This window comes from Strix uralensis, chromosome 5 (genome assembly GCF_047716275.1).
Source record: "Strix uralensis isolate ZFMK-TIS-50842 chromosome 5, bStrUra1, whole genome shotgun sequence".
Classification (NCBI taxonomy): domain Eukaryota; kingdom Metazoa; phylum Chordata; class Aves; order Strigiformes; family Strigidae; genus Strix; species Strix uralensis.
The window spans coordinates 79,496,264-79,517,012 of record NC_133976.1 but is presented as its reverse complement, the minus strand read 5'-3'; the positions used below and the strand labels follow the sequence as shown (position 1 = coordinate 79,517,012).

The 20,749-nt window shown below is 40.3% G+C and overlaps 1 protein-coding gene across 2 annotated transcripts in view; it reads right to left on the bottom strand.

Annotated features, from left to right (window-relative positions):
• Nucleotides 1–20,749, bottom strand: part of TXNRD1 (thioredoxin reductase 1) — a 34,395-nt gene that overhangs the window by 8,953 nt on the left and 4,693 nt on the right. The window contains exons 3-11 of one of the 2 annotated variants that reach the window (XM_074871885.1): nt 19,465–19,537; nt 19,231–19,350; nt 18,295–18,437; nt 18,051–18,166; nt 16,039–16,264; nt 6,719–6,811; nt 4,894–4,970; nt 3,070–3,226; nt 85–192 (exon numbers count right to left, since the gene is read on the bottom strand). In XM_074871885.1, coding sequence (XP_074727986.1) covers nt 85–192; nt 3,070–3,226; nt 4,894–4,970; nt 6,719–6,811; nt 16,039–16,264; nt 18,051–18,166; nt 18,295–18,437; nt 19,231–19,350; nt 19,465–19,537 — 1,113 coding nt within the window. The remainder of the gene's footprint in view (nt 1–84; nt 193–3,069; nt 3,227–4,893; nt 4,971–6,718; nt 6,812–16,038; nt 16,265–18,050; nt 18,167–18,294; nt 18,438–19,230; nt 19,351–19,464; nt 19,538–20,749) is intronic. The other variant, XM_074871886.1, reaches the window with a different exon arrangement.

Sequence of the window (20,749 nt, the reverse complement as noted above, 5' to 3'; positions counted from 1 at the left end):
CAAAATGCTGTTTTAATTTACTCTTAACATTATTTTAGATTACAAATTGGGAACTTAAAATCCAGATGAAACTAAGGCATTTACCTCAATGTTTTCCTCCCCAAACTTCTCCACTGCAGTCTCTTCAGAATACCCACAGGCTCCATACTCCAAAGGAGTGAATACAGTAGTTGGAACATTCACATAGTCACACTGTGTGGCATTCAAAACAAAACAAAACAAAAACCCCAACATCAGTAATAAAATCAGCACACTCGGTAAAAATTCAGCAGTCTGAAAGACAGGAAGAAAACTTGGATTCTTCATAATTCTGAAAGCTACTTTTTTTTGGTAATTGTTTTAAATTAAGATACGGTTTTGGTTTTGTCCCTGTCAGAGGTGTTAACTAGAGCAAGAACAGTTTAAAGCCACACTGACATTAATATGTATAGATTAAAGGGAAGAGGAAATTCAGTGCTCTGATTTAAAAATGTACCAGATCACAGGTCAAACTGGAGATAAAAAGCAGACCACTCAACTGCTTCTACAAAGCATGCTATTTTTAGCAGGGATGCTGCAAAGACACCACCACCATCCAAAAACCATCATCTTTTTTATCAACTGTGGCCCAGGCGATGCCATAGAACCAGAAAGACATGAACTACTGCCATTTGAGGGGACAGCCAGAACTAGAGCTGATACTGTGTGCTCAATTGCATACCATGAGAGGCAAATGCTGACTACTAACTTCACTAGAGCTTTAGAGTGTTCTAGAGGTCCCCTCCCTGGGCAACCTCTGGGCCTGACCACCTTCACTGTAAAGAAGTTTTTTCTTACGTTTAAATGGAATTTTCCTGTGTTTCAGTTTGAATCTATTGGTTCTTCTCCTTGCACTTTATACCACTGAAAAGAGTCTGGCTCCATCTTCTTTACTCTCTACCATCAGGTATAAATACACATTGATATGAGCCCCCCCAAGCCATCTCTTCTGCAGGGTATAAAAATTCCCAGATGTCTCAGCCTCTCCTCATGTGTCAGATGCTCCAGTTCCTTATTCATAGTCATGGCCCTTTGCTGGACTTGCCCTGTCCTTCTTGTACTGGGGAGCTCAAAACTGGACACAAAATTCAAATCTGTCTCACCAGAGCCAAGTGGAGGGGGGAAGGTCACTTCCCTCCACCTGCTGGCAATGCACTGCCAGGATGCATCTGCAGGATGCAGCCCAGGATGTCACTGGCCTTCCTTGCCATGAGGGTACGTTGCTGGCGCATGGTCAACTTGTTCTCCAGACCCCCCGAGGCTTTCCCTGCACAGCTGCTTTCCAGCTTGTGGGTCCCCAGCCTGGGCTGGTACATGGGGTTACACCTCCCCAGGCACAGGACTCTGCAATTCTCCTTGCTGAACTCCACAAGATTCCTGTCAGCCCATTTCTCCAGCCTGACAAGGTCCCCCTGAGTGACAGCACAAACACTGGGTGCATCAGTCACTTCCCGCCAGTTTTGTATCATCCTCAGACTTGCCAAGGGCACACTCTGTCTCATCATCCAGATCACTAATGAAGATGTTAAACAGTACTGGACCGAACATCCAGCCCTGTGGCACACCACTAGTGACTGGCCTTCAGCTGGTTTTTGTAACGCTGCCCACAGCCCTTTAAGCGTGGCAGTTCAGCCGGTTTTCAGTCCACCTCATTGCCCTCTTATCTAGCCTGTACTTCATCAGTTTGTCTATGAGAATGTTATGGGAGTCAAGGTAAACAACCTCCACTGCTCTTCCCATATCCACCAAATTAGTCATTCCGCCACAGCAGACTAGCAGGCTGGTCAGCTCTATTTAATTTATAGCAATTTTAACTTCTATGGATTTCAACTCTAATTGATTTCCTTTGTGACTGGGGATCAACTAAGATACTGCTTACTATTCCTTCCCCACCTATCCATAACACTTCATTATGTTTCACATAATCACCCTTTCCAGATTTGTTAAAACAGCAATGTAAGCCAGGTTCCTATCTAAGCAGTTACTCATTTATTGGATTCACTGAAAGAGATGATGCTTTCTTTGGCAGCATAAGGATTTTCATACCTTGAGAGACAGTTATCTGGCATAAAATGTAAATTAAGACATATCCATAGTATTGCAGCAAGAAAACAATTCTGGCTCCAGCTATGGTTTTCTAAAACTTTGCCTGGCTAATGTAATTACATTATGCACCACAATGGTTCAGGATTGTTACCAAAGTACCTGCCAACCTAAAATAACAACTCCAGCTCTAAATCTGGCTGACAGCTGAACTTGATATGAACACAGCAGGCTCTAAAAGAGAAAAACTTTCATGCTCATGTCGTACAGTTATGAAGGTGAGACAAGCACCCACATCACTGCTGCTTGGATAACAGTTCTTTAAAGGCACTCTCCTTTCCTCCTGGTTTAAAGATAAGGTATAAATGAGTACCCATGTTACTCCTGTTTGGACTAGTGTAACTTGACTGAAGCCTACAATTGTACTGAAATGAAACATAAACACTGAACCAATGAATTCAATTTCTCAGATATAAATATGTGCTGACTTATTGGTACTTTTGATCTTCCTTTGTGTCCATATTCAATTCTAAGCAGAACTATGTACTACATTGAAAACATATGGATGAGATGTGAAAACATTAGTGGAAATAACATTGAAAATGAAGAGTATCAAACACCCTTATTACACTCTATTTAGAGACGATAGGTAGGTTTAGTAAACTGCCTAGGAATTAGAGTTAAAGCATTTAATGGGACGGGAATGACTGATGACTTTCCGGGAAGGTGGCAGAGTTAAAAACAAGTTAAATGATCTCAGTTAATTTTATTATGATTATACTCTGAGAGAAAAATAAAATGTCTTAATAGGAAAAAAGAGACTTCTGCTTAATCCATAAGGTAGTAATTTCATCCTACATAATTAGCAGAACATATCTGCAGTAATATCTTTGCAAGGGGAAAATTAAAGTGATCATCAAAGCTAATCCTTAAAAGCCTACTGAATTTTCCATAAACAGCAGACTTGCACTCTGCACTTAGAAGTAGAGCAGTGACAGTGTTCCTTACCTTACTGGTTGCCCCAGCATAAAGCCTTTGAACTAACAGTCTTCCTGCCTGGATTGCCACTGGTGTGAGTTCCAGCTTGTCCTGCAGTATATCTCCAACAGCATAGATATACGGCACATTTGTTTGTTCCTCATCGTTGACAGGAATTTTTCCTGTTCTGCAATTAGAATTAACAAGAAAAAAGATCTAAGTGTTCTGCTGTGAAGACTAGAGGTGTAAATAACCTGGCAGGAATTAGGCCCCATCAGCATTAAGACATGTATTTGAAGTATGATGGAAAGAAGTCATATTCACAATCTTACAATCTTGGGCAAGAAAATAAAGCAGTGCAAATTTGACCAAAACTACAGGAATTTGCACATTTAGATAAAGAGGTAGACCATGAAGTTGAGATTCATCTCCTGAATCAACTCTTTGGTGAGACATAAATCCTTTCCTCAAACGCCCTCTACTACCAGCTGAGCTGTGTACTGGCAACGTTAAGGAATGACAGGAAGAGACATTCTCCCACTCAAGCTGTAAGACAAAGTAATTTCTCCACTACTGAAATTCCAGTCCAGTGGCTGAAGCAGTTTATATAAACTCACCCTTCAGGCTTCTACAGAGAGACAGGTCAAGCTGTTAGAGACCCTACTTAAGGGACAGCCAGAAGGCTTTTTAGTTATAAGTGTACTGATCTAATGGATGTTTTTAATTATTAATATTTCCTACTTCATTAATAAATGAGATAGTGCAGTAATCACTGCAGGAAACACATGTAACAGGGAAACCTATTCAGAGAGGCACAGAAACAGTCACACAGTTATTTGAGGGACCAGCAGTAATTCCCATATTAAAATCCAACTTTCTCAATTTTGCTCTTGTTAACAAATACACAGTTTATGCTAATAATTTTACATTTCATTCTACTAAGCTAGTAATAGGTGCCCTGATGTCAGAAAGATGTGTACTGTTCTACAAGACAACACGGGTCTGCCAGTTTTGAGTGGACCAAAATTTCCACTTATTTAGAACATCGCAACAGTTCCCTTCAGCAACATCAGTCACTGCATTCCTATATGAGCTGCCCTCTGCACTGTTTTTGCATAGACTACCAAGTTCATGGTCCTGTGTCTTTTCTTCAAATGGAAGATCCTCCAGGCCCCACACACCTAGAAGACATTTTAGTTACCAATATTGAAAATATTACCGATAGCTCCACTCCCTGGTGCAAAGACCTCACTACATTAAACATGAAATGCTTCTCTACAGGACATAGATTGTTCCCAACAGTTGCTCTACAGCAAGAAATAAACTCCTCCAAAACCTAAAATACATCACCAACTGTGAGTTTAAGGAATACTATTTTGACCTTGTATTTAAAAATAAATGTATAGTAGCATTTACATTAAAAATGTAAACACATCCCCCCACCCCCCACCCCCCCCCCCCAAAAAAAAAGCCTGTATGAACAAACAAGATCTCTGGCCCAAGAGGTGGCAGAGATAAAAACAAGGAAATGGGAATAAGAGAGAACAAGGAATGACTGACAGATCCTAGAAAGCCCTGTCACTGGAAGAAGCTGAGATTGACCTGTGAACCTAGACAGAATGAAACAGACGCTTTTGACTCCCAGCATATAGGAATTGACACTTCAGTAACAAAAAGACAAATGTGGCAGTACTATGGAAGAAAATGCAGCTATCTGCTACATAGTCTATCCAAGTGCATGCAAACAGGTAACAAATTTTTCCTCAAAGCATCTGAACATCTATGCACCACTACCATTGCAACAGTAAATGACACAAGCTCAGTAGCGAGTGGTATACAGACTTCTGTCCTTACTTTTCATTTATCTGCACTCCAACTTTGTCCAAACCAATTTTTCTTGTGCATGAATCTCGTCCAATTGCTAGCAACACCTGCAAAACAGCAGTGCATATTACTGATTTTTTTAAAACCTCAAAAGTGCATTTGAATGTGGCTATTATTTTCATTATATACTAAGGATTAGTATCTAAGGCTTGATCACGTAAATATGAATACATTTGTTACCCATTGTCCATTCATAGAGCTCAAGACAAGCCACACCACCACCATGACCTAACAATACCAGGTTTTAATGATAAGATTAAATACAGCCAAATAACTTTCCCTGGAAAAATACCCCAGGAGTATTCTATACAAATTGGGTATGGTCAGAATCTTTATTTCCTCGCACTTTTATATCAAATTTTTATACCATATCTCTACCAGAGCAGGTGACCCCAAAATGCTCCACAAAGAAAGGGCTCTTTATGAAGGAAACTCAGATGCTCATGCAAATAAAAAGACCATAAATTAATCTTTGTTTTGGTCAGAAAATATCATTTACTTGCATAGGCTCTCAGTCAAATTCACTGCCAAAGAGTATTATTTGTTGAATATTATTTGCTTGAACATTTGTTCAGAATTGTTCAGACAGACCAGGACAAATTCTTACCCATCCTATCAACTTGGCTACCTTAACAAGCAAACAAGTTCCAGCCTATACTATCACAAGGAAAAGTGCTATGTGCTTTGCAGTCTTGGACAACTGCCCAGATAACTACACAATGCTTCTCATACGACAACTAAGAACTGTTCTAACGGAATCCAAGATCTGCTTCAAGCCTTTTAGAAGACCAAGCATGCCAATCTTCAGAGCTGAAAGTCTTGAAATGCACAGCACACAGCTCATAGCTTCTATGAGGAGTGACAGCATTTCAGTAAAAGATGTAGTAGCAATAAGAAATCAGAAGTTTCCTTCATGAAAGGATGGCACTGATTTTCTAGCTAAAAAGCTTTCACTACTATGGACCAGGAAAAACAGTATTACAGCACTGTGCAACAGCACTGTCGTTATTGTTAGACTTTCTCATAAAATTGGCCCTCAGACGTACTGAAGCATGTCCTTGCCATGGGATGACTGATGCACTATACAGGTAAATGAGGTCACTGGCACATAGTATTTGCAGTCTAAAATCCCAGGCTGGCAAACGCTCGTCTTTATGCATTCTGTGTAGTTCCAACTACGTCATTCACAACTTTTTTCTTCTTTCAGCATCAAGGTCTAAGAAAATGAGTGGTGTGAGGGGTGATGGAAACAGTCAATCAAACATATAATGGCATGCCTGCACACTGCAATTTTATTAAGTGTGTAATGAAGTTCTCTGACTGACTTGGCACAGGGTGTTAATTATTTTTGTGAAGATGCTGCATCAACAACAGGTCTTGAGAAGACATGACACCTGTTTGTTTAGCTTTTGCACAAACCATTGTTTTGTGCTAACTCCAGAACACGCTTTAGTTACTATGAAAGCTATTATAAATCATCACTTATCATTTATGACAAATATCCCACTGGGGAAAAATTCTGCCACTGATTTCACATGACCACGTTCATCTACATCCCTACGCTAAGAAACAGGTTTCAGAAGCATGCAAGCAATTTGGCAAGGCACATGGGACTCATGCCCATGAATTCTGGGACTTTTGTCACATTAATTACCTGTTGATTCTGTGCAATTAGCATATTGTAATGATTAAAATAATTTTAGAAAATCTAAACTATGGATAAAAACACCCCACAAAATCTCAACATTAAATGGAAGGCTATTTCACGTTCTTCATGTATATAGACAGGACTCACAGTATTGTATTCCCCTTCAATTATTTGGTTTCCCTTTGTGGACTTGGCTATAACTTTCAATCTTCCAGGAGTTCCTTCCTCAATCTGCTCAACCTACAACATCATGGGGGAAGAAAAAAGGGGGAGGGGGGAACAAAAAAAGAAAAAAGGGGTTTGTTTCAAATAAAGATATGCAAATATATCTTTGTCCCACCACATACCTTATAATTGTTTAACCATGATCTAAAATTAAGCATTTATTCTAAAGATATTTTCACCTTTCTCTAAATTTGTGATTACTACTTGCATATTTAAACATTTTGGTTTATTGCCATGCATTTATTCTTATGACCAACACAATAAGACCTCATTTCTGTTTATAAAAGTTGATTGACAGCTAAGTTCTTGTACAAGCCCTCCATATGAGCTGGTATGAACTGGGAACAGAGGAAATGAGGAGGAAGGGAACTCTTGCAAGACCTAGAAACACCATCAGACATTGTCTCCAACCACACCCAGAGGACCATCGTGCCTTCCACCCGTGGGAAACCACTGTCATAGCCCAGCCCTTAGCAGTACAGGCCTTGGCTCTGTTTCAGTGACATTAGTCTGACACAAAGCTGCCATGGCCTTGCAGGAGAGGGCAGCAGCTGGCTCTAAATGGCTGAAAAAACATCATCAGCTTAAGAAAAAAAACACTTCAGAATTCCCCAGTCAGCTGAAATAAGTATTTCTAGTCTTAGCTACAGATCCAGCTGCGCACTCTCTCTCAAGTAATGCAGCAGCTGTCTATACTAGCAAAGCAAAAAAAAAAAAGGCAGTAAAGGTGAATCTTTTTGCAACCGTGCTCTTTGTTCAGAGTAATAAAAAAAGGTTTATTTAAACCAAAACAAAATCCAAAATACACCCCATTCCACACCCCACCCCGCCATATACCAGAAAACAATAAAGCAGAAAGAGCAATACCACTGGCTTTTTTTCCAAACACTCCTTTTTCTTCTGATAAATAAATCAACTAAACAAGTGAGTGGAATTTGAAGCTACATATGTGGGTTATTTTTTGTCCTCATTAATATTCACTGTACTGTGAGGAAAGGACTGGATATCCTCAGCTACCATCCTTCCCTTACCCTCTCATGAAACAGCAAGGTTTCGGCTTCTTCCTGCAGCTGGCTGTACATACAAGGGACATGTATGTGTGAAACACTTAATTCTCGGAAATTTTAGTGTTCGTTCTACAGATGAAGAAGTACTCTTCAACAACTGCCCTAGTTCCTACTTCATATTCAGTATCTAGAGACAGAAAAAAAATAGTTTCTGACAAAGTTCTGTTCTCCCCTGTCCTTTATTTTTTAATTTTAAAAAGCCCAAACTTCTGTGCCATCCTACCAACTTTAAAGGATCGCTGTGTTAAACTGCTCCTGTTCAAAGGCAGCATTATTTATAACAATTCATCTTCTGTCTTCAAACATCCCAACAAAGGGTTTTAATAAGCACAACACGCATAACTTCAAAAACAATGTTTGAAAGAGATGAGAAGCCCTGCTAAAAACATATCCAGCAACTTAAGTTTAAGGATATTCTCAACTAGAAACAGGGCCAAGTATTTTATTCCCATCGAAACCAAAGACATATAGTGAACCAACACGATAAAATACACAAAAGTGCATTTTGTGACTAGGGTGATGGACTGCTCTTTGCAGGGTGCATCTGGAGGAGCCCACTTGCCATTTAGATGAAATGATCTTGTAAAAACAGCTTCCTTCTTCCTCATCCCCCATTAGAGCCTACAAAAAGCTACATCTGAAACAAAAGCTGGATAATCATCCCTGCTTTTCATACAACATGGGATTTCTGCAATGCAAACACACATAAAAATAAAAGTTCCTGGAAACATCTACTTTGACTTCTCACAGCAAATCTCTTACACTCTGTGAGAGAGGGTCAGATCCACAGCATGATAGCTGGCAAGAATATTTTTTAAGCTACTCTTGATATTGCTAAGGGTGAAAACAGTCTTCACTCGATTTAATGCTTTAATCCCCCAAACTGTTAAACTTGGCAACACACTGGCTTAACACCAAATTGAAAACTGCTTAATACATTATTTCCCATTTCATAATAATTAAGCACTAGTTACTGTGAAAAAAACATTAAGCGAAATACTGTTAGCACCCTCTGAAGTCTTTGATAAGGCAATTTTACATTAGAAAAGCTCCAGAGCTTATCTAATTTGCTTTTCAACCTGAATTTGCCTATACGTGTATGTAACTAGCTGCACGAGCACTCCTATTGAATTCAACAAAAATTGAGCAAGTATTTAAGGACTCTGCCAAGTAAAGGATATAGATGGATACTTCTAAAGCCTGTTTACTTTTCTGGATAGTCCACTGGTCCGAGGCACATAAGCAGTATTTGCTGGCTGTGAATTTGAGAACTGGCAATGAAAAATATGACTATTTGTGATGCGTTGGCCCTGATCTTACAGGAAATTATATATCTTCTTAATTATGAGCCTGCAAGAAGTTTCACAGATTTCAGGACTGTGGAGCAGTTTGCTAACAACTGGCTACGTGAGAAAGGGCACAGCACCGAGGAACTGCTGACAACGGCGACGTGATGGGAGAATACCGAAAAGTATCAAAGAAGAACAAAGAACAGAAGCAGGACTATGTAGAAGGCCTTGCAGAAATCATAAGGGGAGAGATTGGTATTTAACCTTAGCAACCAATGTATCTAACCTTAGCAACCTATAAGGAGCTTGCTTTTTGCAATATGTATGAACTAATTATTGTGGATATAAAAGAAGTGTGAGTACTAATAAAGTTGAGCCTTGTGCATTAAATGATGGCTGGGCTCCCTCTGCGTTCTTTCAACAAATGGTGACCGCGACGTGATACGTGCCAAAGGACGTATAAGGCACCACGAAGGATAAAGACCAGAGAAGGTTGTTCAGGTCCTTAAGCAGCGAGGACGGCGAAAGGCGACTAAAAAGGCCCGCGCCCAGGGTGTCACAAGAGGTGAGCCCTGCTGATACGTGCTGCCGAGACCTGGAAAGGCTGCAACGGAAAAATTAAGGTATGGACAGGCAAGCAGCATATGATTTATTTGCATCCTGGCTGACACAACGCCGGGTTGAGGGCATAGATGTAAAAAAGGATCTTCAGGGGCTTTTAGCTTATGGGGTAGAGCAAGGTTGTTTTATTAATCCACATACAGTTCATGAGTTATCGGAATGGCGAAAATTTGGAGATAAGTTATGGGAATTAACATTGAATGATGATAAGACAGCAAAAAAGTTGGGAAAGTTATGGAGGGTGGTTCATAATGAATTGCTCAGGTATCAGGCTGAAAAAAGAGCTGCACAGGGCGCAATTGCGGCAAAAGAGAAAAACACCAGATATGGGGAGGAGGAAACTAAGTGGCCATTACCGCCTGCGTTTCGTGAGCTTGTTTTACCACCTTTACGTTCCGAAGAGACGGGACAGGAAAGCTCAGAACGAGTTCTCCCTACCGCTCCCCTCGCTTCTGCCCTGAGTAGCCCTGACGCGTCCAGCCAGACTGTGACGCCGGAAAGCGAGAATTCTACTCCTGGCTCAGAAGATGGGCTGGGGATAGAGATCGCTAAAGAAAGGTGTCGGGCTTGGAATGCATTGGCACGAGAAGGGTTAGAAAAAGGGGATGAGGAGATGACTCAGATGGCGACAGCAATGGCTTTTCCAGTTCAGTTTCAGCCGAACCCAGCTGGTGGACTAAATGCTACTGTTACGGCATTAGATTGGAAGCTTTTATCACAATTGCGCTCTACAGTGAGTTCTTATGGTGTTACTGGTGAACCGACTCGTCAAATGTTAGATTATCTCTGGAGCACTCAACTTCTTTTGCCTGCAGATTGTCGGGGTATAGCAAAGTTAATTTTCTCTCCTAGTCAGTGGTTGTTGTTTAATGCGCATTGGCAAGCGAGAGTGTTAGAATCGATAGCGGTACAGCGGCAAGCAGGAGATCCATTACAAGGGGTTACAATGGATGAATTAATGGGGTTAGGACCTTATGCTAGAGTAGAAGCTCAAGCATTGCTCGGTCCGGATAAAGTGAGAGAGGCAATGAGGTTAGTGAGAGAAGCCATAGAGCAAGTGAAAGAGCCAGGCGGAGTTCCAATGTATATGGGGATTAAGCAAGGGAGAGAAGAGACTTTGGGCAGTTTTGTAGATAAGTTGGTAAATGCAATTGAAAGAGCAAGAGTACCTCTCTACATGCAGGGTGCTCTCTTAAAACAGTGTATTTCACAAAATGGCAATCCTGCTACAAAGAGTTTATTGAATACATTAAGGGCACATTGGACTGTAGAGGAGGCACTTGAAAAAGCGTCATCGATACCTACTGGACCTCAGGCTTTTCTTGTAGAGGCAATAAAGAAATTAGGGGAAGGAATGAAAGAACAGGCTCAGGCTACTCAAAGTCAGGTTATGGCAGCCCTTGCGCCTCTCCAGACTTCAGCAGCAACAGCAGTTAAAGTGCAAACACCTAAAAAGGGGCAGCTGCGGTGTTACCGATGCGGAGCTCCAGGGCATGTACGAAAGAGTTGTACAGCCAGAAATGTATGGTGTCAAACTTGCCGATCCAACTCCCATAATGAGGTGGCTTGCCACAGACGGTCGGGAAACTCCACACGGAGCACGTTCGCCGGCCGCCGCGCAACGACCAAAATTGCAGCCGCAGCGCAGTCCTTCAACCCGCCACCCGGGGAAGTCTCGGGTTGGACCTGGCAGCAGCAGTAGATGTTATTCTGTTAACAAATAATCCTCAAACAATATCTACGAATGTACGAGGACCTATCATTATTAATGGGAGAGCCATGGGAGCTTTATTATTAGGAAGATCATCGGCATCACAATGTGGACTATTTGTTTTACCGGGAGTTATTGATGCAGATTATGAAGGTGAAATTTATATTATGGCATATACACTGAATCCACCAGTAAAGATTGCACAGGGACAACGGATTGCACAGCTGGTGCCTCTGCCACAAGTGACTCAAACAATACGACCAATAACTGAGGAGAGTCGCGGAAATAAAGGCTTCGGATCCACAGGAAGCCTGACCCTGCTAACACTGAATCTGAGTACGAGACCTAGGAAGACTGTTCACCTGTCATTTCAAGGTAACGCAATAACTGTGGAAGGGTTGTTAGACACAGGTGCAGATTCCAGCATACTGTCGCCTTCTTCTTGGCCACAAGGCTGGCCATTGCAAGAGCATACCACTACCATCACTGGCGTGGGTGGTTTAACTTTAGCTAATCGAACGCCGCCCCTACAATTAACAATTGAAGAACAAACAGTCACAGCGGTGCTTGCTGTAGTGCAATTACCTCCAGGGGTAAATTGCTTAATTGGAAGAGATGTGTTAGCACAAATGGGAATAGTTTTGACAAATGATCACCATTTATTCTAATGGCCATTGCTTGGACTTTCCCGATCCCTATAACTTGGACATCTGACAATCCAATATGGGTAAAGCAGTGGCCACTAAAAAGGGAAAGTCTTGAGCAAGCACACTTGCTAGTACAAGAACAATATCAGCAAGGACATTTAAGATTATCTACTAGTCCTTGGAATACTCCAATATTTGTCATAAAAAAGAAATCAGGCAAATATCGACTTTTGCATGACCTTAGGGAAGTAAACAAACAAATGGAACCAATGGGGGCTTTACAACCAGGTATGCCGAATCCAGCTATGTTACCTTATGAATGGCCTATATTGATTGTGGACTTAAAAGATTGTTTCTTTACGATTCCGCTTCATGAAAAGGACATGCGCCGATTTGCTTTCACTTTACCGGCAATAAATAGAGAAGGGCCAGATCAACGGTTTGAATGGACAGTTTTACCGCAAGGAATGAGAAATAGTCCAACTTTATGTCAGATTTTTGTAGATGCAGCCTTACAGCCATTACGTCAAAAATGGACTGATGTTATAATTTATCACTATATGGATGATATATTATTTGCACAAAAAGAACCATTTACAGAAGCACAGATAAAAGAAATTGTAAACACCCTTGCAAAGCAAAGATTGGTAATTGCACCAGAAAAGATACAAAAAACAGCTCCATGGAAATATTTAGGATTGTCTTTGACGAAACAAATAGTGACACCACAAAAATTGACAATTAATCCTGAAATTTCAACACTGCATGATGCTCAGAAGCTATTAGGAGATTTACAATGGCTAAAACCTATAGTGGGCATCCCAAACGAGCTTTTACAACAATTAAGACCACTGTTAAAAGGAAATGATCCTGCACAGGTGGTGTCTTTATCAGCAGATCAGAAGCAAGTGCTACAACAAATTATGGATCGTATTACTTCTGGACAAGTGCGTCGGAGAGACGCTGAGCTCCCCCTGGACATACTTGTGTGGATGGGTTCACAGCATTTGCTCGGAGCTATTACGCAGTCTAAAAAGAAAACGGGGGAGACATGGGTGCTAGAATGGATCACGCCAGCATTACAACAATCAAAATCTCTACTTCAAAAAATTGAGGCATTAGCAAATTTAGTAAAGAAAGGTCGTGTGCGAGTTATTCAAATAAGTGGAAGAGAACCTCAATTCATATACTGTCCAATGCAGAAGGAAACCATGCAGTGGTACCTGGCAAATAGCACAGCATTGCAGGAAGCCATGTTAAATGGGCCAATGATGTTGTCAACTGATCAATTATCTATGGAACCTTTGAGATGGTTGGGACAATTACATTGGATTGAACAGCCAAAAAGACAACAGGCGCCGATCCCGAATGCCATCACAGTTTATACAGATGCAGGAAAGAAATCTCAGACAGCAGCTATAACGTGGCAGGAAGATAATACATGGAAACACGAGATATTAAAAGCCACAGCACAAGACACACTACAAACTTTGGAACTGTTGGCGGTAGTTTGGGCGATGGTTAAGTTTAATGAACCATTGAATATTGTAACTGATTCTATGTATGTAGCGGGAATAGTAGCAAGGATAGAAGATGCAGAAGTCAGGGAAGTACAAAATAAGCGTCTCTATGAGTTGTTCTTACAATTACAGAGGGCCATAAAAATAAGGGAACAACCGTATGCTGTAATCCATGTTAGGAGTCATAAATGGGATATAGGACTTGGGGAAGGTAATGCTCGAGCGGACAAGTTGGTATCCACTGTTATACATGTTCCCATGTCGAAAGACAAATTGGCAAAAGAAGCACATGACATATTCCATCAGAATGCAAAAGGGCTAAAAACACAGTTTGGCATCACAATGGCGGAAGCAACGGCCATAGTAAAAACATGCCCTGTTTGTAGTTTTCACAATAAAGGGGTTGGTATTGGAATAGGAGTCAATCCTAGAGGGACGAAATCTAATGAAGTATGGCAAATGGATGTGACTCACATACAAAGTTTTGGTAGACTTAAATATGTACATGTTACTATAGATACTTATAGCAAATATATATGGGCCTCTGCGCAGAGTGGAGAAAAGGCCACACAGGTAATCAGACACTTAACATGTTGTTTTGCAATAATGGGAGTCCCGAATACTATAAAGACAGACAATGGACCAGCATATGTCGGAAGTCGAGTGCAAAGATTTTTAAACAAGTGGGGAGTGAAGCATGTAACAGGGATACCGCATTCTCCCACAGGACAGGCCATAGTTGAGAGAGCAAATGGTACCTTGAAACGTTATGTAACAAAATATCAGGAAATACAGGATGTACAGGAAAGATTAGCAAAAACATTATTTGTAATGAATCACTTGTGTATATTTGGAGACGCAGAACAACCACCAGCTATGTTACATTATGAGAAGGCAAAAGTAAGTGAGGGAAGGAAAGAGATATGGGTAAATTATAAGGATCCAAAAGATGGATTGTGGAAAGGACCAGCTAAAGTAGTAATATGGGGAAGGGGATATCTTTGTGTTTCTACACCAACAGGCACCGTATGGGTTCCAGCGAGATGGGCGAAACCTGCCGCACCTCTCAATGACGCCAGAGGAGAGACAAGCTCATCGACAGCGACTGATTAACCTGGGGCAGGGGTTATGCTTGTGTCTCTGCAGATGCCGGCCCTCGCTGGGTTCCTGCTCGGTGTGTTCGGCCTGTGTTGGAACCTGCATCAGGGTGAAGGATGGGTAGTTCCACAACCCAAACAGAATGTCTGGGTGACTCTGCATTGAAAAAACTAACAAAGTTGGGATGTTGGCTTAGCAAACAGACTAATGCTACTTCTTTAGCTTTAAGTGGTCTTTTAACTGATGTTGATAGTGTTAGACATGCTACTTTACAGAACAGAGCAGCTATTGATTTTTTGCTCTTAGCGCAAGGACATGGATGTGAAGATTTTGAAGGAATGTGTTGCATGAATTTGTCTGACCACTCAGAATCTATTTTCAAAAGCATACAGCAGCTAAAGGATGGTGTCAAACATTTAACAGAAGATGATGGATTAGATTGGTTAACAAGGATGTTTAAAGGATGGGGACTTTCAGGATGGTTAATATCTCTGATCAAGTCTGTGGGGGTCATGATCTTGGTAATTGTGGTTGTGCTTTTGATGTTGCCATGTATTGTCAATCTTCTGCAAAGGGCCCTGCAGAAGACTGCCTCTGCAATATTTTTAGCACAAGTGCAAAAAGAAAACGGGGGAGATGTGGAGCAGTTTGCTAACAACTGGCTACGTGAGAAAGGGCACAGCACCGAGGAACTGCTGACAACGGCGACGTGATGGGAGAATACCGAAAAGTATCAAAGAAGAACAAAGAACAGAAGCAGGACTATGTAGAAGGCCTTGCAGAAATCATAAGGGGAGAGATTGGTATTTAACCTTAGCAACCAATGTATCTAACCTTAGCAACCTATAAGGAGCTTGCTTTTTGCAATATGTATGAACTAATTATTGTGGATATAAAAGAAGTGTGAGTACTAATAAAGTTGAGCCTTGTGCATTAAATGATGGCTGGGCTCCCTCTGCGTTCTTTCAACACAGGACAACTGCTGAATTTGCAGGACCAGGATGAGCAGGAGTAACAATATTTTCAATGCAACATATACTAACCTATCTAATTCTGACAAAAACAATGACTTCTGGAATCTCACAAAATTTTAACACTAAGTTGTACCTTTCAATTACATAAGATTCACGGACTTACTCAGTTTAATCCAAAAATTAACCCATACTATATCGTAACAGATCCTGTGTGTTGCAAACTCAACTTTTGCATTCACTAAAATAATTTATATCTTAAACCATTATGATAGGTATATCACAATCAGTTGCAGCCATATACCACTTTGAGCCTACCTTGATCGGCACAAACTCCCTAATAAAGTTGATTCCATGGTCTTCCATATATTTGCCAATTTTGTTTGCAATATCCTGGTCAAATCCTCTTAAGAGGATGGATCTCACCATTACAGTGACATCCAATCCAAGACCTGCAAGAAATCCTGCACATTCCAAGGCAACATAGGAAGCTCCAACCACCAGGGTTTTCCCTGGACAGTAAGGCAGAGAGAAAAGATCATCACTGGTAAAAAGAAAAGAGGGAAAAAAGAAAAGAAAGTTAGAGACAACCAGAAGAATGTATTGTGCTTTACATTTACCTAATTTCTTCTGTAAGAATAGGACTTTATTCATCTTCCTGCTCACTAAGAAAACCCAATGACTTAATTTTTTTGAAATTCAGCTGGAATACAAGATCATTATTCAGCTGGCATACATGACAAATTAAAAAGTTCTAATTAGGAGTACACACAAAAAAAGAGTATGAAAATTCTGAATCACCACAAAAATTTTGAGGGTTTTTTTTACAGAAACTTATGGCAAATTGTTAAAAAAAAAAAAGGTAGGTTGTTTTTTTTCTCTGAACCTTGCTTCAAATATTTTGCTGCAAATTTTAGTTCCTGAGAGCTAAAAGGAAGAGGAAGGGGTTCAGCTTTAAGATAAAAATACCATATTCACTTCTTTGAAGATTTATCCTTTTGCTAAAGCTTTATACACACTGCCAAATATACACAGACAATAAAACAAATTAATGCAAACCACAGTAACTGGCAGAGATAGAAGTACGAAATTATGTAAAACATGTTCATTTGCCTGCTTTCCATTTCTTTCAACTCCTTCATCAAGCTACATCAGTTCTACCACACTTTGGACTGAGACTACAAAACCAGGGCTTCTCAAGGAAGCAGGGACTCACGGAGGCATCACACTTGCTTGTCAGAGACTTAGGCAGTTTGGCAATGCAACTCTCTGAAGATTTAAATCTAAAATAAGTGTCTCCTTCTCAGCCAATAACTGCAAAGGCTAAACAAAGACGCTCTCTGCAAATGTTGTGGTGAAATAAAATATGATTTTGTAATTAAAGGCTACATCATAGTTCCTATCCCCCAGGGAACACGGGGAAAATTACACAGCCAGCCTCAATCTGATAGCCTTTAACTCTGGCATTCTTGACTCCTACACCTCAATGTTACTTTAAAGTATCACTTTACAGGCTATGTTATCTGTTACCTTTAATTTCAGTACTACTTATTAGAAGGGAAACGTACAACATGGTGTTTTGATTTCACAGGGATTATGCCAGTTATTTATTTCATGGCTAGAGGTTTGCAAGCCTGTAATTTCAACCTCTGTTTCTACATTAAATAACTTAAAACTTACTCTGACATGAAAACACATTTCATCTGCATATCACTTTTTTTTTGGTCAAAATTGTGCTAGAATTGCTTGGTCTTATCAATTGACGAGACATTTGAAACTGGTTTTCCTAAAAGTTGAATTAACTTCACTGAGTAGCTGGAAAAAAATTAGGTTGAGACTGCCCCAATGCATGAAGACAGAGACACTTCTACCCGCTTCACAACATCAAGTGCTTTGCAACTCCTGATTTCCTTGATATTTGAGCAGGGAGGTTTCTTTCAATCAGACTGTGCTCTTCATTACCAAAAAAAGGAAAGACCATAAGGAATAGAGAGGAAGTGTGTGTACTGGTAACTGGGGCAGAGCTGATGAATTAATTTTATCATGGACATACACATGATTTATGGGTTTCTTGGTTACTGCTGTTATCAGTCAGAAACAGAACCATCTTAGCCAGCCATCCACAGTCCTGTGGTGTCTACTAGACACCAGTGGTTTTAGCACCTTAAAATTCATCTGTAGCTATTCTCCTGTGCTTACTTTCCCCTAACAAAAAGTTACACAGGAAAGAAAACCAGCAACCAAGCAGCCCTGCTCAGGCTTCACCACTTTCTCTTGTAGACAAAGCATTTATACATGGTGAATGACTTCATATTCCTCCCTGTTTTTACCTGCTAATGCAGTATTCCTTGTCTCCAGGTATACCCAAGTAGCGTGGTCGTTCACCAGTGGCAATAAGAAATCTCTCAGCTGTGTACAGCTTCTCAACTCCTCTTTTATTTGTTGCCTGTGGACAAAGTATTAGTCCAAAGTGAGTATTCCGCAGTTCTACCGAGGGAAAAATTATTCTATTTGAAAAGCATCTCTATTCAGAAAGTACTAAAGGAAGACCCAGCAAACATGGCTAGGGAGTACCTTAACTGTGTGTGGCCCAACAAATTCTCCGTATGCATTCTCATACATGACTTTCTTCTCTCTCAGTGCAACCCGATATCCCCAGTTCAGTGAACCAATGTAATTCTGAACAGATTCTGTCATAGTCATCCAGTTGTGTTTGACTGTTAGAAACAAAAGAGAAAGGTTCATCTTTCAGGCTGTGAGTCCCTTTTCCATAGCAAACCTTGTATTCTCAGACCAATTTTTTTCATGACCCAGTCACCTTTGTCTTATTCCTTTTTTATTCCAGGGCAACACTACTGAAATTCAAAGAACTACATCAGCGTAGACAACATGAGAGGTCACAGTGGAAAAGATATCACTTAAAACATGGAAAATTTAGACTTACTGAATCATCTATAGTTTTCTATTGACCCATGCTGTGAGCAGGTGACATTGCTCAACAAATGAAGACTATGAATGTCTGAGAGGTGCCTCTGCATGTTCCCCACTACAGGATTACACCCTAAATAAATCCCAATCCTATAACCATGCACATTAGAACTAATAGAAGTAAAATTCATCTTCTTATGTAGTAGTGACAGAGCCTGAGGGAAAGGGAATCCTTGCCTGCAATTATGAGGAAGTTTCTAACAGGACATTCTGGGGTATTCCCTTAGATGTTGTGTTACATTCAGAAATGGAGTAGTACCTTATGGCTTTTATTCACACAGTAATCTTATCAAATGCTAACATGATCAGAAGCTATTAATAAACAGATCAAATGCTGCAAGGCAATAAGCCCCGTGGCTTTAGACTTGAAAAGTGTTTAAGTTTATGTGTAATCTCTCTGAAGTTGCCTCACATTGTTAAAGCCAGCACATGCTTAAGTGTGACAAGCACTTGGTTGTGAAAAGACCCTCTGGATTTTCAGTACAAATGACAAAACTGCAAAAAAGTGTTCTCCTCCTTTACCTTCTTCCGTAAACTGCCATCCAAATTTGCGTGAATCTTCCAAGGCTTGTCCCAGTAAAGCTGCCTGGTGCATCAATTTTTTAGGTATACAGCCCACATTTACACATGTTCCTCCAAGACCTGAGAGAAAGGAACAGAATATGTTTTCCGCATCAGTGTGGCTGATCTGAAAGGAGAATCAGAGTCTCTGCGTAAAGCTCCTTTGTAACAGGTTTGCAGTGGAAAGAAATTTACCCCATGAGTTTCCCAGTGGCGTAGGTGTGACAAAGTCCAGCACCATCACTTTCTTTTCATATTTGGCAGCCTCCTGCAAAACAAATTAAATAAGACCCGTATCTAAATATTAGAGGTTAAATTTGGAGTAGATGATAACATCATGCATTGCTGAAAAGCTTTGTGACTTTTAATTTAGTAATAATGAATGATTTGCAAGGGAACAGCCAGACAGTCATTAATCTTCTGAATTAATCTGTGCACTCAGTAGGAAAAAAAGATCAAAGGAAAAAAATAGGCATTCATCCTGCTACACAACAGCATGGCACCAGTTGATACGCAGAAGACTCAGGGAGTCAGACCTCCATCCTGTCAGTTTGTTCACACTATTTCCCAACATGCCATTTACTTTTAACATATTTAACAAATTCTTCATTAATCCAGTTTTCCCTTCAAAGATGGTTTCTCGACCATTTGTTTGAAAACACATCACACAATGACATAATCAGTCATGTGGCCAAGCATTACAACTGTGCTTATCCAATTTTTTTTCTTGTAGTAGAAGGGAACACTTGATTTTGAGTACAATCTGCAGCTGTTAGGATCAGCTCTTGCTCTTCAAGCTAGTCAACCTGTGGCAAGCTGACTTTACTGTCAGGATGTGCAGATGTCATCCAGACTAGAAAAGTGATGGTTTATTTCATGATATTTCCCCTGAGAAGTCTCATTAGCAAATCTACAATCAATGTCTGTAAATGATGCTGAGAACTGGAATTGATACACTGATTCCTTCGTGCTTTTTAAGAAAAAGGCAAAAATCAACAGTGGTAACTGATACCAGAGAAAAATACTTAAGTAAGTATTTTACTACATAGCTGAGAAACAGTAACAACAGACTTCCCCATGAAATGCAGCAAAATAACTTTGCTGCTTGGAGTAACCACAGCTGTGCTGCATCACATGATGAGTTCTTAGACATGTAAGTAGTAACAACTATAGGGACAGGATATTACCCTAAGGCCTTGGGTTTGGTTTGGCAGGAGCTGGACAGCCTTCAGCATTATGTTACCAGTAATACTTGTTAATCCAAACAGCTGACAATCAGAATTTCAATTTTAACTGTATCTTCATGCAAAATACAAATCATATTTCAAACAACGCAGGCTGTAGACACCTTTGGAAAATATTAATGTACTAGATTTCTGCTTCTGATAAAGGTTGGCCAAGAAGCTAATTTCTATCCATTAGCAGCACCTCTGAGAAAGTTCCTCAGAAAGGTGCTTAAGGACTGAGATGCATTACTAAT